This window comes from Bos taurus, chromosome 13 (genome assembly GCF_002263795.3).
Source record: "Bos taurus isolate L1 Dominette 01449 registration number 42190680 breed Hereford chromosome 13, ARS-UCD2.0, whole genome shotgun sequence".
NCBI classification, from domain to species: Eukaryota; Metazoa; Chordata; class Mammalia; order Artiodactyla; family Bovidae; genus Bos; species Bos taurus.
In genome coordinates, this window is record NC_037340.1 from 54242828 (window position 1) to 54259605 (window position 16778).

Below are 16778 nucleotides of genomic sequence, written 5' to 3' on the forward strand. Positions count from 1 at the left end.
GCGCCCTCTCTCGACTCGCGGTGCATCCCCCTCCCCCTCTCCTCCCGGTCCTCGCTCTCCCTCCTGCTCCCTCCTCCTGTCCCTCCTCCCCCTCCTCCTCGCCGGCTGGAGGCAGGCAGGTCCGGGCGGGGCAGCGCCGCGGAGCCCACAGCCCGCGATCCCGGTCCGGTAGCCGCCGCCGCTCCCTCAGGGAGGAGCGACCGAGCGAGGCTTTGCGGACGGAGCGGCCCGCGCGGCGCGGGGGGCATGAAGTTGGGTGCGCCGGGAGCTCAGAGCAGGGGCGCGGCAGAGCCGGGAGCCGCCCGCATCTAGAGCCCGCTCTGTGCGCCATGGAGCTCGGGGGCCCGGGGACGTCGCCGCTGCCGCCGCTGCTGCTGCTGCTTCTAGGGGCCGGCCTCCTGCCTGGTAAGTTTCGGGGCGCTGGAAGGACCCCCTTTCGCCCGGTTCAGGGCAGCCTCGGACCTCCGGAGCCAGAGGGAGGGAGGCTCCTGGCTGCGGTCCCAAGCCGCGGGTGCTCGCAACGGGGCAGCTGCGGAGGCTCCCCCAACCCCGCATCCCCCAGACGCAAAAGACTGTCCTGCGGGCGCGGGCGGAGCCAGGCGAAGAAAGAGTTAACCTGTTCGGCAATTCGAAGAAAAGGATTGGGGTGGGTGTGGGGGAGATGCTGTTTCAAGAGCTAGACCCAGAAGCTTCAACTTGAATGGAGATAGGTGCGGCCCACCCCCGTTTATCCATTCTGCCCAATTTCCTTGCAGGCTGCACCATGCCTGCCCACCCCCCACCCCTGGGGGCTGGGGAATCAGAGGGCTGGTCTCTGCCCTTGGCAGGGCCCCACCCAAACCCCTTCTGCTCCCCCAGGCTCACTAGGACTGTCGAGGTTCCAGCCCCCTGCTCCTCCCCATTCCCTGGGAAGCCACCTTGCTATTTCAGGGGTGCATGGAGGGAATTTAATCCTCTGGCCTCCCCAGTGAGGAAGGAGAGATACTGTACTGTCAGAGGGACCAGGCTGGGGCTCTGGGCTGGGAGTGAAGGTCCTGCGGGTCTAGGACTGATCCCAGACGTACTTGTGAATGCCCTCATGGGTCCAGCTGTAACTCCCAGGTGAGCAGGACTGAGCTGAGAGGAGCAGGTAAGCAAGGGTCTCCTGTCCTGCCCTCAGATGCCCTCCACGATGCAGTGGTCGAAGCACAGGTGCCCAAGAGTGGCAGGGAAGCTCTCAGACCACAGATTGGCCACTGGGCTGGGCTGAATGAGGAAGCCCCTCCCCAGGTTCACTCCAGACCTGGTCATTGAGGAGAGACCATCCAGGAATGCAGCGTGCCAGTCTGGGGGTGCCAGGTCACTCATGCATCCAGGATGGTCTTCCAGGATGATCACTTGCGGTTGCTGCAGCCACAGGAAACCCTCAGGGGTGGAGCCCTCACTCCCCGTCCTTCTCTCCCTGCCTGGGCCTGCCCCGTCTTGTCCTGCGGTTACCCCCGCCTTGTGCTTTGAGACAAGGTGCTCAGGACTGTGCTAGTAGCTCTAGATAGAGCCCTTCTCTCCCGCAGTCACAGTCTGATGGGGAGTTGTCCAGTCAGCACTCATCACATCAGTGATACCTTCTCACAGTGATGGACCCAGTGCTCAGAAGGCTTCCCTTCCCTGGGGTAGAGGAGAAACTGCGAACGGAAGTATGGCAGCAGGTGCAAAGGTCCTGAGATAGGAGGGAGGAATGTGCTTTGAGGGGCTGGAAGGGAGCCCAAGTGCTGAATGAGGCCTGGCAGGAGGCCCAAGGGTGCAGCCTGGATGGCCACTGTCCCCTCCCCTGAGCCACGCACCCGCGTGTCCCCCCAGTGAGCAGCCATGCAGAGACCCGGGCTCATGCGGAGGAGCGGCTGCTGAAGAAGCTCTTCTCTGGCTATAATAAGTGGTCCCGGCCTGTGGCTAACATCTCGGATGCGGTTCTTGTCCACTTCGGCCTATCCATCGCGCAGCTCATTGATGTGGTAGGTTCTGGGGATGGGGTGGGGGTCAGCAACCCAGGGCCGACCTGTGTCAGGGAGGGATAGGCCTGGAGATGTCCCTGGGGCTGGGGGCAGCGGGCTGGATGAGCTGGGAGGGCTGCACTTGAGTCCCAGCTCTGCCTGAGTCCTGCACATACACCTAAGCAATGCAGGGGGCAAGGACTGTTCCATGCAGTGCCCTCCAAGGCCCTGCCCATTCCTCCCTCTCCATGTAGAAAAGCTTAAAGGCCCAGATTTGCAGCAGGGGATCAGGGCTGTGACTGTCAGAGACAGAGAGCAGGAGACTCATCTGTGGGGCTAGTGCAGGGTCTGGGGTAAGTCCTGGTACTGAGTTGGTCAGGGTGGGGCCGTGTGGTGCCCTGGCAGCCCCTCTTGACCTTCACCTTGCTCAGGAGGTTCCCCCAACCTGTCTGGAATGGGGCAACCTGGCGAGTCAGACAGGCTGTCAGGTGAGTTTACTTCCCTGGATGGGAACCAAGGAGGCTATTGGGAGGAGGTCAAGGTCCAGCCTCCGAGTGGCTGCAGCTCTGGAGGCGTGGGGGTGACCATTCAGGGTGGGGGCCTGTCCTATGGGTCTAACTGCGTGTTGGCTGCACATCCTGGGGCAGCAGCCAAGGGCCTTGGAGTGTGGGCTCCAGCCTGGCCTGGAGGAGTCCTCCAGGAGTTGGTTTGCTGGCTGCAAGAGGGTCTGAGGCTGGCTGGGTTTGGACTGGGGTTTCCAGTCAGCTCAGGTTCCAGGAGGAGCTGCCAGGGGCTGTAGATCTCTCCAAATATCCACCCCATGTCCCTGACAGGACCCCAACCCCAAGTGGGCTCTGTGAGGGGGGGGAGCCACCAGTTTCGGAGCCTGGAGATCCTGGTTTCCAGCTCGTGCCAGGTGTATTGAGTGGCCCCTTGGGGTCTTGGCCTTCTCACCTGTGGAATGGGATGAGTGAGCCAGCAACATCCGAGGGGCTTTGGGAGGTGAAGGGTGGGGGCTGTGGCCACGTTCACACTGACAGAAAGAGCCATGCTTGCGCCCCATTAGCAGAGAGACCCGGTCAGTCTCCCATCCTGGCCTGTGCTCTCAGGCCTCCTGGAACCAAGCCTCAAATGCTTCTTGTAAAGTACTCCTGGCTGGGGTGCAGCCAGAAGGCAGCTCAGGATGGCGAGGGTTCCGACCCACTGCGTTCGTAAACACTATTCCCAGTATGGCTGTGGCTTCATGTTCTGGGTCAGCTGCACTGTGGCCTGGCCTCCTGCCTGAGCTCCTGGGGTTTTCTCGTCCCCCGGCCACCATGTTGCAGCATCCCCCCCACTCCCACATCGCAGCATCCTCCTCCCCTCCATCTCCCTAGTTTGCCCAGGAGAGACAGCCGGAGCACACCAGTCCCGAAACCCCAGTGTGGGACCCACCAGTGGCCCCATGGCAGCACCGGGCTGGACAGGAGCTGCTCCAGCCCTACTGTCTGCAGCTGAGTTGGCCAAGGACACTCCTGCACACGTGTGCTGATGAGACGTCCTTGCCTGTCCTGGGTGCTGGCCTTTTGTGGAAGGGGCCGCCTCCCTGCCCACTCTTTGAAGGGCTGCAGTGTTTGCTGCAGGTTTGTGCCCTGGTGTGTGTGTGTTCGTGTGTGTTCACGCCTGCAGAGGAGGCTGGGAATCCCTGGGCACCTCTGGGCCCTGGACTAACATTTCAGGTGCCCGAATGTACGAAGGGCACTTCATACGGGTGGGGTGAACGGGTAGACAGCTGCAAGGGGGGTGTGTGAGGGGTGGGCACAAGGGGAAGGAGGCCAGGCCCGGCACCTGGAAGCTTGATCTGGGGGCAGGGAATGGGGCAGAGCCGGGCCAGCTTCCCCTGGGGGAATGGAAGGATGTGGTGGTGGGGGCGGCATCACTGCAGGACTGCATTGCCAAGGTCAAGGTCGTTGGAGTGGTGTCCGGGCCCTGCTCAGGTCATGCTTATCCTCAGTGTCCTCTGGCGGCATGTCCCAGGTGGCCCTGAGGGAGATCAGGACCAAGGCAGTGCCTGGGGTGGCAGGAGATGTGGTCCCTTCCCGTGACCCAGCCGACCCAGGGCTTGTCCCCTGGACAGGAGGGGAGACTCCCCGGCCTTGCCTTTGAATAACCATCTGCCCCCAGCCCTGGTCTGGGCACTGGGTGCTTCACTTCTTGACCATCCTCGCGTTTCTTTGGGCTGAGCAGTCATCCTGATGACCTGTGTGTCCCTGGTCTAGAGCCGACAAGGGAAAAAGTTGGGCCATCATAAAGTGGGGAGAGGCTGGTTCAAGCACCGCCCCCCAGAGCCTGTGTCCAGTCCCTCTACTCTCCCCAGGGGAACAGTCCCTGTCCCTCAGGCCCTGCGGGCACCCTGCTGTCTGAGAAGTACCCTCCATCAGCAGCAAGTGTCCCACCCCAAACCTTTTGCAAGGAGCCAGCCCCCTCCAGCCCCAACCCAGCTGCCCTCTGCCTGGGCTGGGTGCTGCATGGTCCCTGCAGGTTCAGGGTGGGGTAAGAGGACCCCTACATCCATGCACAGAGGCTGGCGTTCTTCTCCAGCCTGTGCTGGTGTCTGACTGCCTGTGTCCAGTGAACAGGAGGGCTGGGAAGAGGGGAGGAGGGCTGGGAAGAGGGGAGGAGGGAGCAGGGAGTGTGTGTGTGTATGTGAGTATGTGTGAGTGTGTGTGTATGAGTGTGTGTGTATTGTGTGTGTGAGTATGTGTGTGTGGGTGTGTCAGTGTGTGTCAGTGTGTACGCATGCATGTGAGTGTTGTATATGAGTGTGTGAGCGTGTGTGTATTGTGTGAGTGTGTGTGTCAGTGTGTATGTGTGTGTCAGTGTGTATGCGTGCATGTGAGTGTTGTATATGAGTGTATGAGTGTGTGTGTGCTGTGTGTGTGTGTGTTGTGTGTATGTGTGAGTGTGTGTGTATTGTGTGTGTTTATGCGTGCATGTGAGTGTTGTATGTGAGAGTGTGTGTGTTGTGTGTGTGAGTGTGTGTGTATTGTGTGAGTGTGTGTGTATGCGTGCATGTGAGTGTTGTATGTGAGTGTCAGTGTGTGTGTGTAGTGTGTGTGAGTGGTGTGTGTGTTCCAGCCCTTCTCGCCTGGCAGGGGGCTTCTCAGTGACCTGTAGAGGAGCCTGCCGGGTCTCCTGCTCCCGCCTCACCTGTTCTTGACCCTCACCTGTCTACCTCCAGGTCCTGAGGCTCTGGGCCTGGAGAGGCAGTTTGGCCAGTGAGTGGGTGGCTCAGGGGTAGTGGAGGGGGCAGGCTGGCCAGCTGGGAGGGAGTGATGCAGGTGGGCAGGACCAGCATGGGCTGCTGGGAAGAGGGCAGCTCCTCCAGCAGCTAGGAGCCCTGGGTGCTGCATACACCCTTACTTACGTAGCTGGAGAGGGCCAGGCCCAGCCACCTGTAAAGTCAGCTGGACACTGTCCACACTTTCCTTCTTAGAAGGGTCAAGGGGACTTACCCTGTGGCCCTCAGTCCCCTCTGGGCCTGCCATCCTGGGCTTGGTTGCCTCCAGGGGCGAGACACTCCCTCCCTCCTGAGGTCACCCAGTCCCCATGTTCGGCCCTGGCCCGTCCTTGTGGGTAAGGAAGCTTGGCCAGAGAGATGTGTCCTGAACCAAAGGGGATCACAACCTGCCTTCTTCTCGTTCGTGCCCTAGGATGAGAAGAACCAGATGATGACGACGAATGTGTGGGTGAAGCAGGTGAGTGGGAGAGAGCCCTCATTGCCCCCTCCCCATCCTCTCCCTACCCGTCTCTTCTGACCCCCCTCTTTCCTTTCTTCCCGCAGGAGTGGCACGACTATAAGCTGCACTGGGACCCCGCCGACTATGAGAACGTGACTTCCATCCGAATCCCCTCTGAGCTCATCTGGCGGCCAGACATCGTCCTGTACAACAAGTGAGCTGGGGCCTTAGTGGGTGGGGCCACATCCAGCCACGTCCCCGCCAGGAATCTCTGCCAAAGCCAGCGTGAGCAAGAGGCAGACAGCTCAGCCCTCGGGCCCAGGCGGAGATAGAGGGTGCTGAGGCCCATTGACGGGCAAAGAGGCAAGGAGATGGGAGTTCTGGGGGCCTGCAGGTGCCTGAGGGCTCCTTCCCTGCCCGTGCCAGCCCTGGGGCCTCAGTCTCTTGGAGGGCAAGGAAGGGATCAGGGCCCCTCCCAGTTCCCCCTCGGGCTGGAGTTGGTTCCAAAATCAGTCCCTGTCTGGTGAGGCTGGGCCCCTGCACATTGGTCACCCAGTCCTGGAGCAGAGGGCAGGGTAGGGGAGTGGAGAGGGAGCCCCCAGAACAGCATGCCTGTCCCCGCCCTCCCCTGCCCCTCCATCTGTGCTCCCGGCACAGACATCACCGAAAGTCCCCAAACCCCAGCTCATCACACTCCGCAAACAAAGCCTCTGTCAGGGCTGTGTCCCAGCTGTGGGAGCTGAGCTGAAATCTCATCTCTGGAAAGTGTTTCTGTGCTGGGGGGCCAGGGGGCTATGGGCACTGCCATGGCAGACATGGGCTCCAGAGGGCTGGCCTCCTTGAACTTGTCCTTTCCCGGGACCTTGGCTGGGTCCTTGACCTTGGGGCAGCCTGACAGCCTACCGTGTCCCTGGTCTCTGCTGTGTCATTGCCAGGCCAGCTCACCCAGAGCTGAATCCATGCTGGAAGACCTAGGCTCTGGGTGGCTGCGGCCCCACAGCACTGATGAACACAGCCAATGGCAGCACTTGGTCCCCCTGCCCACAGCCCCCTGCCCTCCCACCCAGACCCCGGTGCTTCTGCACAAAAGCCTTCCTGGGCCCCGGGCTTGGGCCTGACCTACAAATGCTATTTGATTAAGAATGACTGGGCTCCACTTGCAGCTTAATTGATTCCAGTAATGGCAGCAGGGAGAGCGGCCGCACGTGGAGGAGAGGGTTTTAGGGATGCATTAAGGGGGGTCGCTTGGAGAGTGGGAGGCGGGGCAGACTCTCTGTTTTCCCTCTGCAAGCTGTCCGGTCAGACCCTGAGCCCTGGAATCCTCCAGGCCCCCTAAGGCCCCCCGGAGTCCCCACTCAGCTCCCCCAGCCCCTAGGGGACCCAACACTGAATCTGCCTGAACCTCTCTGACCCAGAACACAGGGACCAGGGTCAGGACTCTGGGACCCAGGGGAGCATGGTGCTCTGTGACTGCTCAACCGAGACCAATAAGCAGGTCTGGGAGGCATACAGCCCCCAGGATGGCAGCCCAGCCCCTTCCCTCTCTAGACTCCCTACCGAGACCCAGAGGTAGCAGGTTGGACCCCTAGCTTCCCTTGCGGATGGAGGCTGGCACCAAGGCCCTCTTTGGAGGGGGTTGGGCGTGGGCAGGGATGGAGCCCAGGGCTGGTGGTGATGTTGGCCAGATGGCCACTGGGGAGGTCTATTTCCAGGAATCAGGCCCATGTGCACTTGCGTGTGGCCCAGTGGTCAGCGCAGGCTGCTAGGCAAGGGGAAGGGTTGAGGGTGGCTTTTCTGAGAGCTTTGGGGGTACCCCTTCGAGGCTGGAGGGAGTGCACGTGAGGCCGTGCTGCCCACAGGGGCTTCCCTCCACTGGCCTGCCAGGCAGAGGGCCTCATGTGGATGGCGTCTTTGGCCTAGAGCAGGAATCTGACGGGCAGGGTTGACCTCTTCCCCACAAGCTGTCCCAATGACCACTCCCCCTGGGCTTGCTGGGCCAGCTTCTGGGGGATGCTTTGTCCCCTGGCATGCAAAGCCCACTGTGGGGGAGGGGTAGGACTTCCTAGAGCGGTGATGGGGGCGGAGTGGGGTGGCAGGGAGGTGGGGGTGGTGACAGCTTCCCTTGGGAAAGCTCCTTCTTCCTGGGGTTGCCCTGGGCGGCTGGGTCCCAGAGTCCCACATGCAGAGTAAGGGACCAGCCCGGGGTGGAAGTGCCCTTAGCACAGGAGCGTGAAGACATGGGCTCAGAGACTAGTGTCTGTGGGGCTGTCCCCGGTGGGAGGAGGGGAGGTCTCCTGTCAGCATTTCAGAGTCGAAGCCCAGGACAGTTGCTCCCTCACCTGCCTGTGGGTGCCCCGTGTGGTCAGTGTGGGCAGCTCAGGCCTTGCAGGGAAACAGGCTGAGAGAGGGCCCTCCTGACCCAGGCAATAACAGCTTGGGACTCAGACTAGGGACTGGGCACTTCCAGCAGCAGAGGAGAGAGTGGCTGACCCTGGGGGCAGGCAGTGTTCTCAGCAGACTGTGGGCAGGTGTCCCCAGGTCCCCCATGGCGTCAATATGCCCCTCTCCTCACCATGGGCATCTTAGACGGCTGTCCCTGGGAGACCCAGGCCTGGGCCAGGACAGCAGCCCCTAGCTCTGTTGCCTGCCAGGTCTGTGGACAGGGAGCCCCGAGGCCAAGGAACTGGCAGGAGGGCTGAGGGCCTGGGATGTGATGGCTGGAGTCCACATCCCCCTCTTGGAGGCCCAGTCTTTTCCTTGTTGGGCCCCAGAGTCTTCACCTGTGCAAGAAGGGGGTTCTCGCCTCTAGGTTTGGGGGGATCTGTGGGGGAGAAAATGCTGGCCTGGAGCAGGAGGTGGTGAGACAGGTCAGATTTCCGTCCAGCTCCGGGGTGACCACAGGGAACGAGGCACTCTGTGTGCTGCCCTGGGGCCACTAGTGCATCAGGGGCTCCAGATGTGGCATGGATGGCCCTTCTAGCCCCCAAATATTCGTGGTCATCACCATGGTCAGGCTTGGATGTCAAGTGTGGTGTGGGCTGCTGAGACAGTCTCCACGGCATGTGACCCCCAAGGGCAGGGGAAACAGCAAGGTGGGCAGGGGAGCAATGAGCTGGACATGGGCACCATGAGCAATGAGCCCAGAGCTGTCTGGTCCCGGGCGAGGCCTCACTGTGAAGTGAGGGTGGGTGTAGTGGGCAGAGGCATGAGAGCTCTGGACCTCAGGTGTCGGGTGCCTCACCCACCACCTCTCTCTCCTGCCCAGTGCGGACGGGGACTTTGCCGTCACCCACCTGACCAAGGCCCACCTCTTCCATGACGGCCGGGTGCAGTGGACGCCCCCAGCCATCTACAAGAGCTCCTGCAGCATCGACGTCACCTTCTTCCCCTTCGACCAGCAGAACTGCACCATGAAGTTCGGGTCCTGGACCTACGACAAGGCCAAGATTGACCTGGTGAGCATGCACAGCCGCGTGGACCAGCTGGACTTCTGGGACAGCGGTGAGTGGGTCATCGTGGACGCCGTGGGCACCTACAACACACGCAAGTACGAGTGCTGTGCGGAGGTCTACTCGGACATCACCTATGCCTTCATCATCCGGCGCCTGCCGCTCTTCTACACCATCAACCTTATCATCCCCTGCCTGCTCATCTCCTGCCTCACCGTGCTTGTCTTCTACCTGCCCTCCGAGTGCGGCGAGAAGATCACCCTCTGCATCTCCGTGTTGCTGTCGCTCACCGTCTTCCTGCTGCTCATCACCGAGATCATCCCATCCACCTCGCTGGTCATCCCGCTCATCGGCGAATACCTGCTCTTCACCATGATCTTCGTCACGCTCTCCATCATCATCACCGTCTTCGTGCTCAACGTGCACCACCGCTCCCCGCGCACACACACCATGCCCGCCTGGGTCCGCCGCGTCTTCCTGGACATCGTGCCGCGCCTGCTCTTCATGAAGCGGCCGTCTGTGGTCAAGGACCACTGCCGGCGGCTCATCGAGTCCATGCACAAGGCGGCCAGCACTCCGCACTTCTGGCCGGAGCCCCAGGGGGAGCCCGCCCGGTCTCCGTCCCTGACCTGTGGGGTGGACCAGCCCATCAAGCCCCAGCCAGCCCGTACAACACCCTCTGACCAGGTGCCGACTCTGCAGCCTTCAGAGACCGAGAAGGCCAGCCCCTGCCTATCTCCTGGGCCCTGCCGTCCACTCACTGGCACCCAGGCCCCAGGGCTCACCAAAAGCCGGTCCCTAAGTGTCCAGCACGTGTCCAGCCCCAGCAAAGCGGTGGAGGACGGTGTGCGGTGCCGGTCCCGGAGCATTCAGTACTGCGGGCCGCGAGAGGAGGCCGCCTCACCGGCCGCCCACCTGGCGGATAGCTCCCCCTCCTCTCCGACCAAGGCCCCCTCAGCCGAGCTCCCGCCCCCAGACCAGGCTGCCTCCTGCAAATGCCAGTGCAGGAAGGAGCCGGGGGCCCCAAATGCCACGCTCAAGACCTCCAGCACCAGAGCACCACCCCTGCCCCTGTCGCCAGCCCTGGCACGGGCGGTGGAGGGCGTCCAGTACATCGCAGACCACCTGAAGGCGGAAGACACAGACTTCTCGGTAAGTCTCCACCACAGCCACCTGGAGGAGGGGGACTCGCTGCCCTCTCCATGTCATGGGGCCCCACCACCCCATCCACTTTGAAGGAGGAGGTGACTGGTGAAAGACAGAGAAACCAGGACCCCAACCCGGCTGTTCCCTGTGCCCCAAGCCTCCATCAGCTTGGGGGCAGGAGGTACCCCCAGTTGTGGCCCTGTTGGAGCAGAGTGGACCTCTTGTGTCTCCTTTGGGCTTCAGGGCACAAGGAGCCTGCCTGCAGGTGGGGTGTTAGGCAGCCCCCAGCGCCATCTGCACCTGGTGAGCACCTCCCTCGACCTCAAGTGCCCCCCACCCTGCTGTGGGCCCCCCGGGGAGGGTCTGCGGTGAGAGGTGCTGAGAGGAGATGGGATGAGATTGAGTGGCCTCTGTGGCCTAGCACGGGGAGAGGAGAAATCAGGCCTGGCACACAGGACCCTCTGGCCAGCACCCTCATGCTTGGCCAGAGAGAGGGCGCCTGAGGTCTGGATGAGCAGGGCAGGTGCTCAGACACGGGTCATAATCAGGGCCCTGTGGAGTCAGGGACTGCAAGGGTGAGTCCAGGCTGAGGGCCAAGCCCCAGTTCAGATCCTGGGTGGGGTGGGGCAGGGGAGCACATAGGCGGGTGGGGGAGGGCACCGCTCAGTCTGCTTGGTCATTACTGGCCGCTCAACCTGGGCTGTGACCTTGCCCCACATCAGCTTCCTCCTGCAGGAACGAAGGCCTGTGGGCAGGCAAGACACTGCAGTTCCCTCCCCGACCTCTTCATCCCTCTGCCTCCTCGGGAACAGCCCGTGATCGTTTCCCAGACACACATGATCCCTGGGGACTGTCTGTCCTGTGGCTGGGCCACCCCACCTAAAAGCGAGTCAGTCTCCTAGCTGCCCTCTGAATCCCAAGGGGTTGTGAAGTCATCCGAGGGTTTCTGGAAGGTTCCACCGGGAGACGCTGGCTCTGGGCCCGTTGTGTTCCCCAGTTCTTGAGGAGCTCTGACGTGCGGGTCTGAGGGGCTGCTGAGAAGAGATCGATGCCTTTGAAGTGTCACCAGGATCTCGGAGGCGCCCAGTGGTTCTTAGTGCAGGGCCAGCCCCTTGTCCCCAGACCCCTCCATCCGCATCACAGGCCCAGCTGTCACAACCTGGTTCTGGTTCCGGCATTGTGCCCAGGTTCTGGGAAGCAAAGCAACTTCAGAGGAACCGACCTGGGATGGGGGCTGGGCGGCTTTGTGAGCAGCGTTTCAACCTCCGAGGGGGCGGCTGGAAAGACTGCTCCTGCTCGGATGCGGCAGCACCACTGGCTGCTTCATAGAACAGAGGGTCCTGTCGCTCCCTGGCTTACAAGTGACCCCATTTGCTCTGGTTACCCGAGAATAAACTCGGCCCTTTCAGCTTTGGCTTAAAACTGTCACGATGCAGCTGATTACTTTAAACATCAGAGCAGAAAACCACAGTGAAAAGTTCTCTTTCTCTCAAGGCCCCCAAAATGGGAGGCTGAGCCTGCCCTTGGCCAGGCCTGTGGGCCCTGCTAGGGTCCAGCGGGCCGGAGCCCAGGTGCCCCTCCTTTCTGGTCACTCAAGTGCTGACAACCACCCACCCAGGACCCGCCTGTGGCCTCCCTAAGGCTTTGTCTGGGGGCACCCCAGGTGGGGTTGGGACCCACTCCCCCAGCGTGGACATGTAACATGACCTGTCCTGCCTCTGGGCCTCTGTGTACCCCCCTGCAGCCCAGATGGTCAGCCACCTTCCTTGTCGGGTCCAGGGAGTGGCCGCAGGTGGTGGGCTCAGTACGTTCCTCACCTCGAGCCTGGGGTCCCCTCCCTTGTCCCCGGGGAGCCCTCCACCCAGCAACTGCACGCTCAGAGCCTGCTGGCAGCACAGGGCTGTGCCTGTATTCACGTCTGATCCTCACCCTCAGGGTCTTTGGGGACAGACCTGAGCGTCCCACTGACCATGAGGGGCTCAGGCCACCTGAGCAGCCAGCCGTGAGCCCTGCCCTGGGCAGAGGCAGGAGTGAAGGACAGCCAGCTGTGAGCACTGCCCTGGGTTTCTTGCTGGAGGTCAGCTCCCCCCGCCACTATCCAGGATGCTCTGGCCCTTGCCTTGCACTGTGAGGGGCTGTGGGTGCCTGCTGACTCCAGCCTCACTGGCTCCATCTGTAAATGCGGGGGCTGGGTGGTCCCCATGGTGCCACCAACTATCAAAAACCCAGAGCACACTTCACCGTGTCATAGCCTGGACCCTAGCCTTCCTTCAGAGGCGTCCCCACCACTACCTCCTGGGAGCTCAGGCACCTGCCCGGCTGGTGGAATTGGTAGGGCCACCATGCTGGACCCCATTTCCCTCAGTGGCTTTGCTGCCACCCCCATAGACAGTGTTGGCACCTACAGCCCAGAGTTTCTGAGCCCAGACTTCAGACAAAGCCCTTTCGCTGCATCCCCTCCACACCCCTTACCCAGCACAGCTATGCCTGCAACCTTGGTGACCCTGGTGGCAAGAATAGGAACAGAGGTTCTAGAAGTTTCTTGCTGTGGCGAGGCCTGAGGGAGGCAGCTGGGAGTGACCGTGTGTGTCTGTCTGCAGGTGAAAGAGGACTGGAAGTACGTGGCCATGGTCATTGACCGCATCTTTCTCTGGGTGTTCATCATCGTCTGCCTGCTGGGGACTGCTGGCCTCTTCCTGCCTCCCTGGCTGGCCGGCATGATCTAGGGGCCCGGACTCGGGACTTCCTGAACTCGATGGGGTCATGCCACTTACCAGATTGCCCCCCATCCTCTGTCTGCTATGAGACGGCCTTGGAAGGAGCCTCTGACCCCTGGGGACCCCTGGGGACCCCTGGGGGACTGGTGAATGCCCGTTTGTCTGCAGGGCGGTGTCACTGCCTGTCTTATTAAAGTTTAACCAGAGCATGGCGACACGATGGCTTCCCACAAGGACGTGCAGCTGATGGCTCTCAGCAAACGTCCCAGCATATCCCCAGGCCATGCCACTTAGCCACCCTCAGCCCCTCTTAGCCCCCAGAGCCCTTGACCCCTGTGGGATCCCTGAGACCCAGGCACAGATCCTGGCCTGGGGCACCCCTGGGTCCTCAGGCTTGCTCTCTCTGACCCCAGAGGTGAGTCAGCAAACACATGACCCTCACCTTCCAGGGCAGGGTCCAAGCAGGGGGTATCTGAGTGGTTGGGAGGGGTCCCAAGCCGGGGAGTGGGGGTTCTGAGCAGGGGCTGGGTTTGGTGTCCTCTGGGCACATTAGTCAAAGCCCAGATTTTGCACCCTAGGAGCCTTGGGGTTGGAGTGGTTAGACATGGTCCCCGTGGAGGAGAATCAGGTGCAGGTACCCTTCGGGTGAGGGACCCTCAGCCCTAGGCAGCCCAGATGTCTCCCCGGCAGGGGTGCTTGGGTCTTGGGCAGACGCTTTGCTGGCCTGGTGATGCCCCTAGGTCTCCCATGGACTTGAGACTTTGTGAGGGACCCAGATCTGGGCTCCTCACCCACCACCTCCCTTGATTTCCCCTCTGCTCAAAGTCAGGGGACCCCTCTGGGGCATAGTGACAGGTAAGACCTCCCTGACATGGCAGCTGTGGTGACTTCGGAGGCCCTGAGGACTGCTTGTCTGGCTAGCTCTGGGGCCCTCTGGAGTGTGGTGCCTTGCAGGGGAGGGGCTGAGAAGCGGGGGTGGAGGGGACCCTCCACAGCCCAAAAGCCTCTGCCTCACACCATGTGGAGGTTGCCCTGCCCGAGGTGGCCAGGGGAGGTTGGAGGGCAATGGCCCCAGGGGCCTAGTGTCCCCTCCTCATGAAGGCTGAGCACCAAGGACCACCACAGTGTCCCCTGAGACCCCGGGGAAACACTGGCCTTGTGGTAATGTGGGGTGGGCTGCCCCTGCTCTGCGGATTCTTGCAAGCCCTTAGGCTCCAGATGCCAGGTGGGGTCTGGACAATGTGGCCCCTCCCCCAGGAGCCACATCTGGGTGGAGGGAGCCTCCCCAGGCCCAAGGAATCCCTTCTCCAGTGATGGTCAAGCTATGCCTCTCCAGAACCTGTGTGTCAGGGATGTAGCTGGCAGGTTGGAGCCCTGGGTCTCCCCCGAGGCTGCGCCTGGGTCAAGAGGAACTTGGGAGAATTGAATGAATAATTTAGTGAAGTTCAAAGACATTTCTGCAGAGGTTCTGCTGGAGGGCACTGCCCAGGTGGAGGAGACTGGAATTCACAGCCTCCACCGGGCCGCCGGTGAACTGCAGACCAGCACCCTGGACATTCAGGACACCATCTGACTGGCACCTGCCCCCTGGAGGCTACTGGGGCACCAATCTTCTCAGGATGCTAGGGGAGAGCCCAGACTGGCAGCTCACCAGGACACAGGACGGGCCCCAAGGTCGCAGCCCGGACGCAGATTTCAGACGTCATCACCCCAATCCTCCTTACGTAAGCGGATCCGGCGCCAGATGTGGGGAAGCAGTGGGGGCCTTGGGGCCCGTGTGCAGATGCTCTTTCCTGGGTTGGGAGAGACCAGGAGCCCCAGGAAGGACAACAGCCCCCACTTTCTGGTTTCTGTGTTTTCCTTTCTTTGAGACTCAAAAACAAGTCAGAAAATCCACATGCAGAATAGATCACCCACATTCCCACCAAATTAACCACGACCACTATTTTGGGCTACTTGCCTCCAGGGATTTTTGTTGTTTTTTTTTTTTTTGATTGACATAAAATTTACCTACGACAAAAATGCCTGGTTCTAAGCCCTCAGATCAGTGAGTTTTAACTAGATTTGACCTCAGACCCCTCCAGCCCCTCCAGCCCCTCCAGCCCCTCCAGCCTATGCCTGGTTTCCTCCCCGGAGAGGGGCTTCCCCCACCGTGACCCTGGTCTGAGCGGAGCCCCCAGTTCACGGCCTTTCTGCTCTTCCACTGGGTGTGGAGCGGTCGGCGCCCACCGTGACCCTGTCCCCATCCGTAAGCAGTTTGTTGTGCTGAGTCACGTTCTTCTGTCCCAATAAACTAAAACGTGTCTGTGTCTCCATCACCTCCACCGGCCTGCGGGCAGGTCTCTCTGGGCGTCCGTTTCCTGTTAGTGTTGACTGTGTCTCATTTTCTGTGTCTTGTGATAACTTGACACCTGGGTGCCTCCCAGACCCGCCTGGGAGGGTTGTTTCAGCACCGTTTCTTGAAGAACTGACCATCCCACAGTAAAATGCCTAAAAAGTTTCCTTGTATATTTTCCCTGCTCTTTAATGGGTTTTGGTCTGGGGTGAGCTACTCCATCAGGGCTAGAAGCAGGAAGCTGTATCTTGCCTTTTAATGCAATCTTTTGAAGAGCTAACCCCTCCCCCCCCTTATTGTAATTTCTGCTCCACCCGTATCTGGTTAGGCCGTCTAGTTGGCTAATCTTGAAGGTCATACGTTCAGTCTTTTCCCTCCTGGTGGCTGCCCCTAATAGAACAGTGTTTGTTTGTAGTCTTCGAGCTCTTCCCAGGTGGTGCTAGTGGTAAAGAACCCACCTACCAATGCAATGTAAGAAAAGTGGATCTGATCCCTGGGCTGGGAAGACCCTTTGGAGGAGGGCACAGCAACCTACTCCAGTATTCTCGCCTGGAGAATCCCATGGACAGAGGAGACTGGTGGGCTACAGTCCATGGGGTCACAAAGAGTTGGACATGACTGAAGCGACTTAGCACGGATGCACGCACGTATGTATTCTTTAAGAGCTTGATAAGTTGGTATGAAAACTGTCTCCATCAGGCCTCCCACCTCCAGACAAAGCAAGCACCTCGCTGCCCCGTGGGGATTCTGGAGCAACCTGGAATCTAGTTCTAGGTCACTGTGGACACGAGGGTCTGGGGAGGGCTTGATGGTTCCGTGAACGGCAAACATCACTAGGTTTTACTCACCCAGGTGTGTGTGCATGTTAAGTCACATGCATGCTAAGCTGCTTTAGTCGTGTTGACTCTTTGCAACCTTATGGACTGTAGCTCGCCAGGCTCCTCTGTCCATGGGATTCTCCAGGCAAGAATACTGGAGTGGGTTGCCGTCCCCTCCTCCAGGGGGAATCTTCCTGACCCAGGGATTGAACCCGTGTCTCTTACATCTCCTGCATTGGTATGCAGATTCTTTACCACTAATGCCACCTGGGAAGCCCACTCACCAGGGATTTCTGGTGTAGTGAATCTAAGTGCTGATGATTTTCCCTTTCTGCTGAAGCTGCCCTCAGCCGGGTTCAAAGGGATCCTGTGTGCTGTGTGACCTGCCTTCTTAGGCTTGGGTCTCAGGATGTATTTTCATCCTATTCGTTTCAGTAATAGTTCTGCCAGGTTTAAGGGTCAAGCCTTTCCCTTCAACACTCTGAGGCCATTTTCTCCCGTGTTCTGATGTCAAGCGGCTCTTGTCCTCTTGTAGAAAAGGGTTTAAAGACTTTCCCCACCATCTCTATGTTTTTGCATCAGTGAATCTAAAGGCGTGTTTTAAAATCTGGTCCCATTTGGCCCTTT

General features: G+C 60.5%; 1 protein-coding gene and 1 long non-coding RNA gene across 2 annotated transcripts; one reads left to right on the forward strand and one right to left on the reverse strand.

Annotated features, from left to right (window-relative positions):
- The first annotated feature begins 329 nt into the window (after positions 1-329).
- On the forward strand, positions 330-13204 carry CHRNA4 (cholinergic receptor nicotinic alpha 4 subunit). Its single transcript, NM_001192900.1, has 6 exons — positions 330-405; positions 1837-1988; positions 5660-5704; positions 5791-5900; positions 8952-10287; positions 12882-13204. The coding sequence occupies exons 1-6, from the start codon at positions 330-332 to the stop codon at positions 13005-13007; spliced, it is 1845 nt and encodes a 614-aa protein (NP_001179829.1). The 3' UTR covers positions 13008-13204.
- Positions 3354-9452, reverse strand: LOC132346928 (uncharacterized). Its single transcript, XR_009496935.1, has 3 exons — positions 9367-9452; positions 8980-9116; positions 3354-5889 (listed from the first exon to the last, which is right to left on the reverse strand). It is a non-coding gene; the product is annotated as an uncharacterized lncRNA (long non-coding RNA).
- Positions 13205-16778: the final 3574 nt, after the last annotated feature.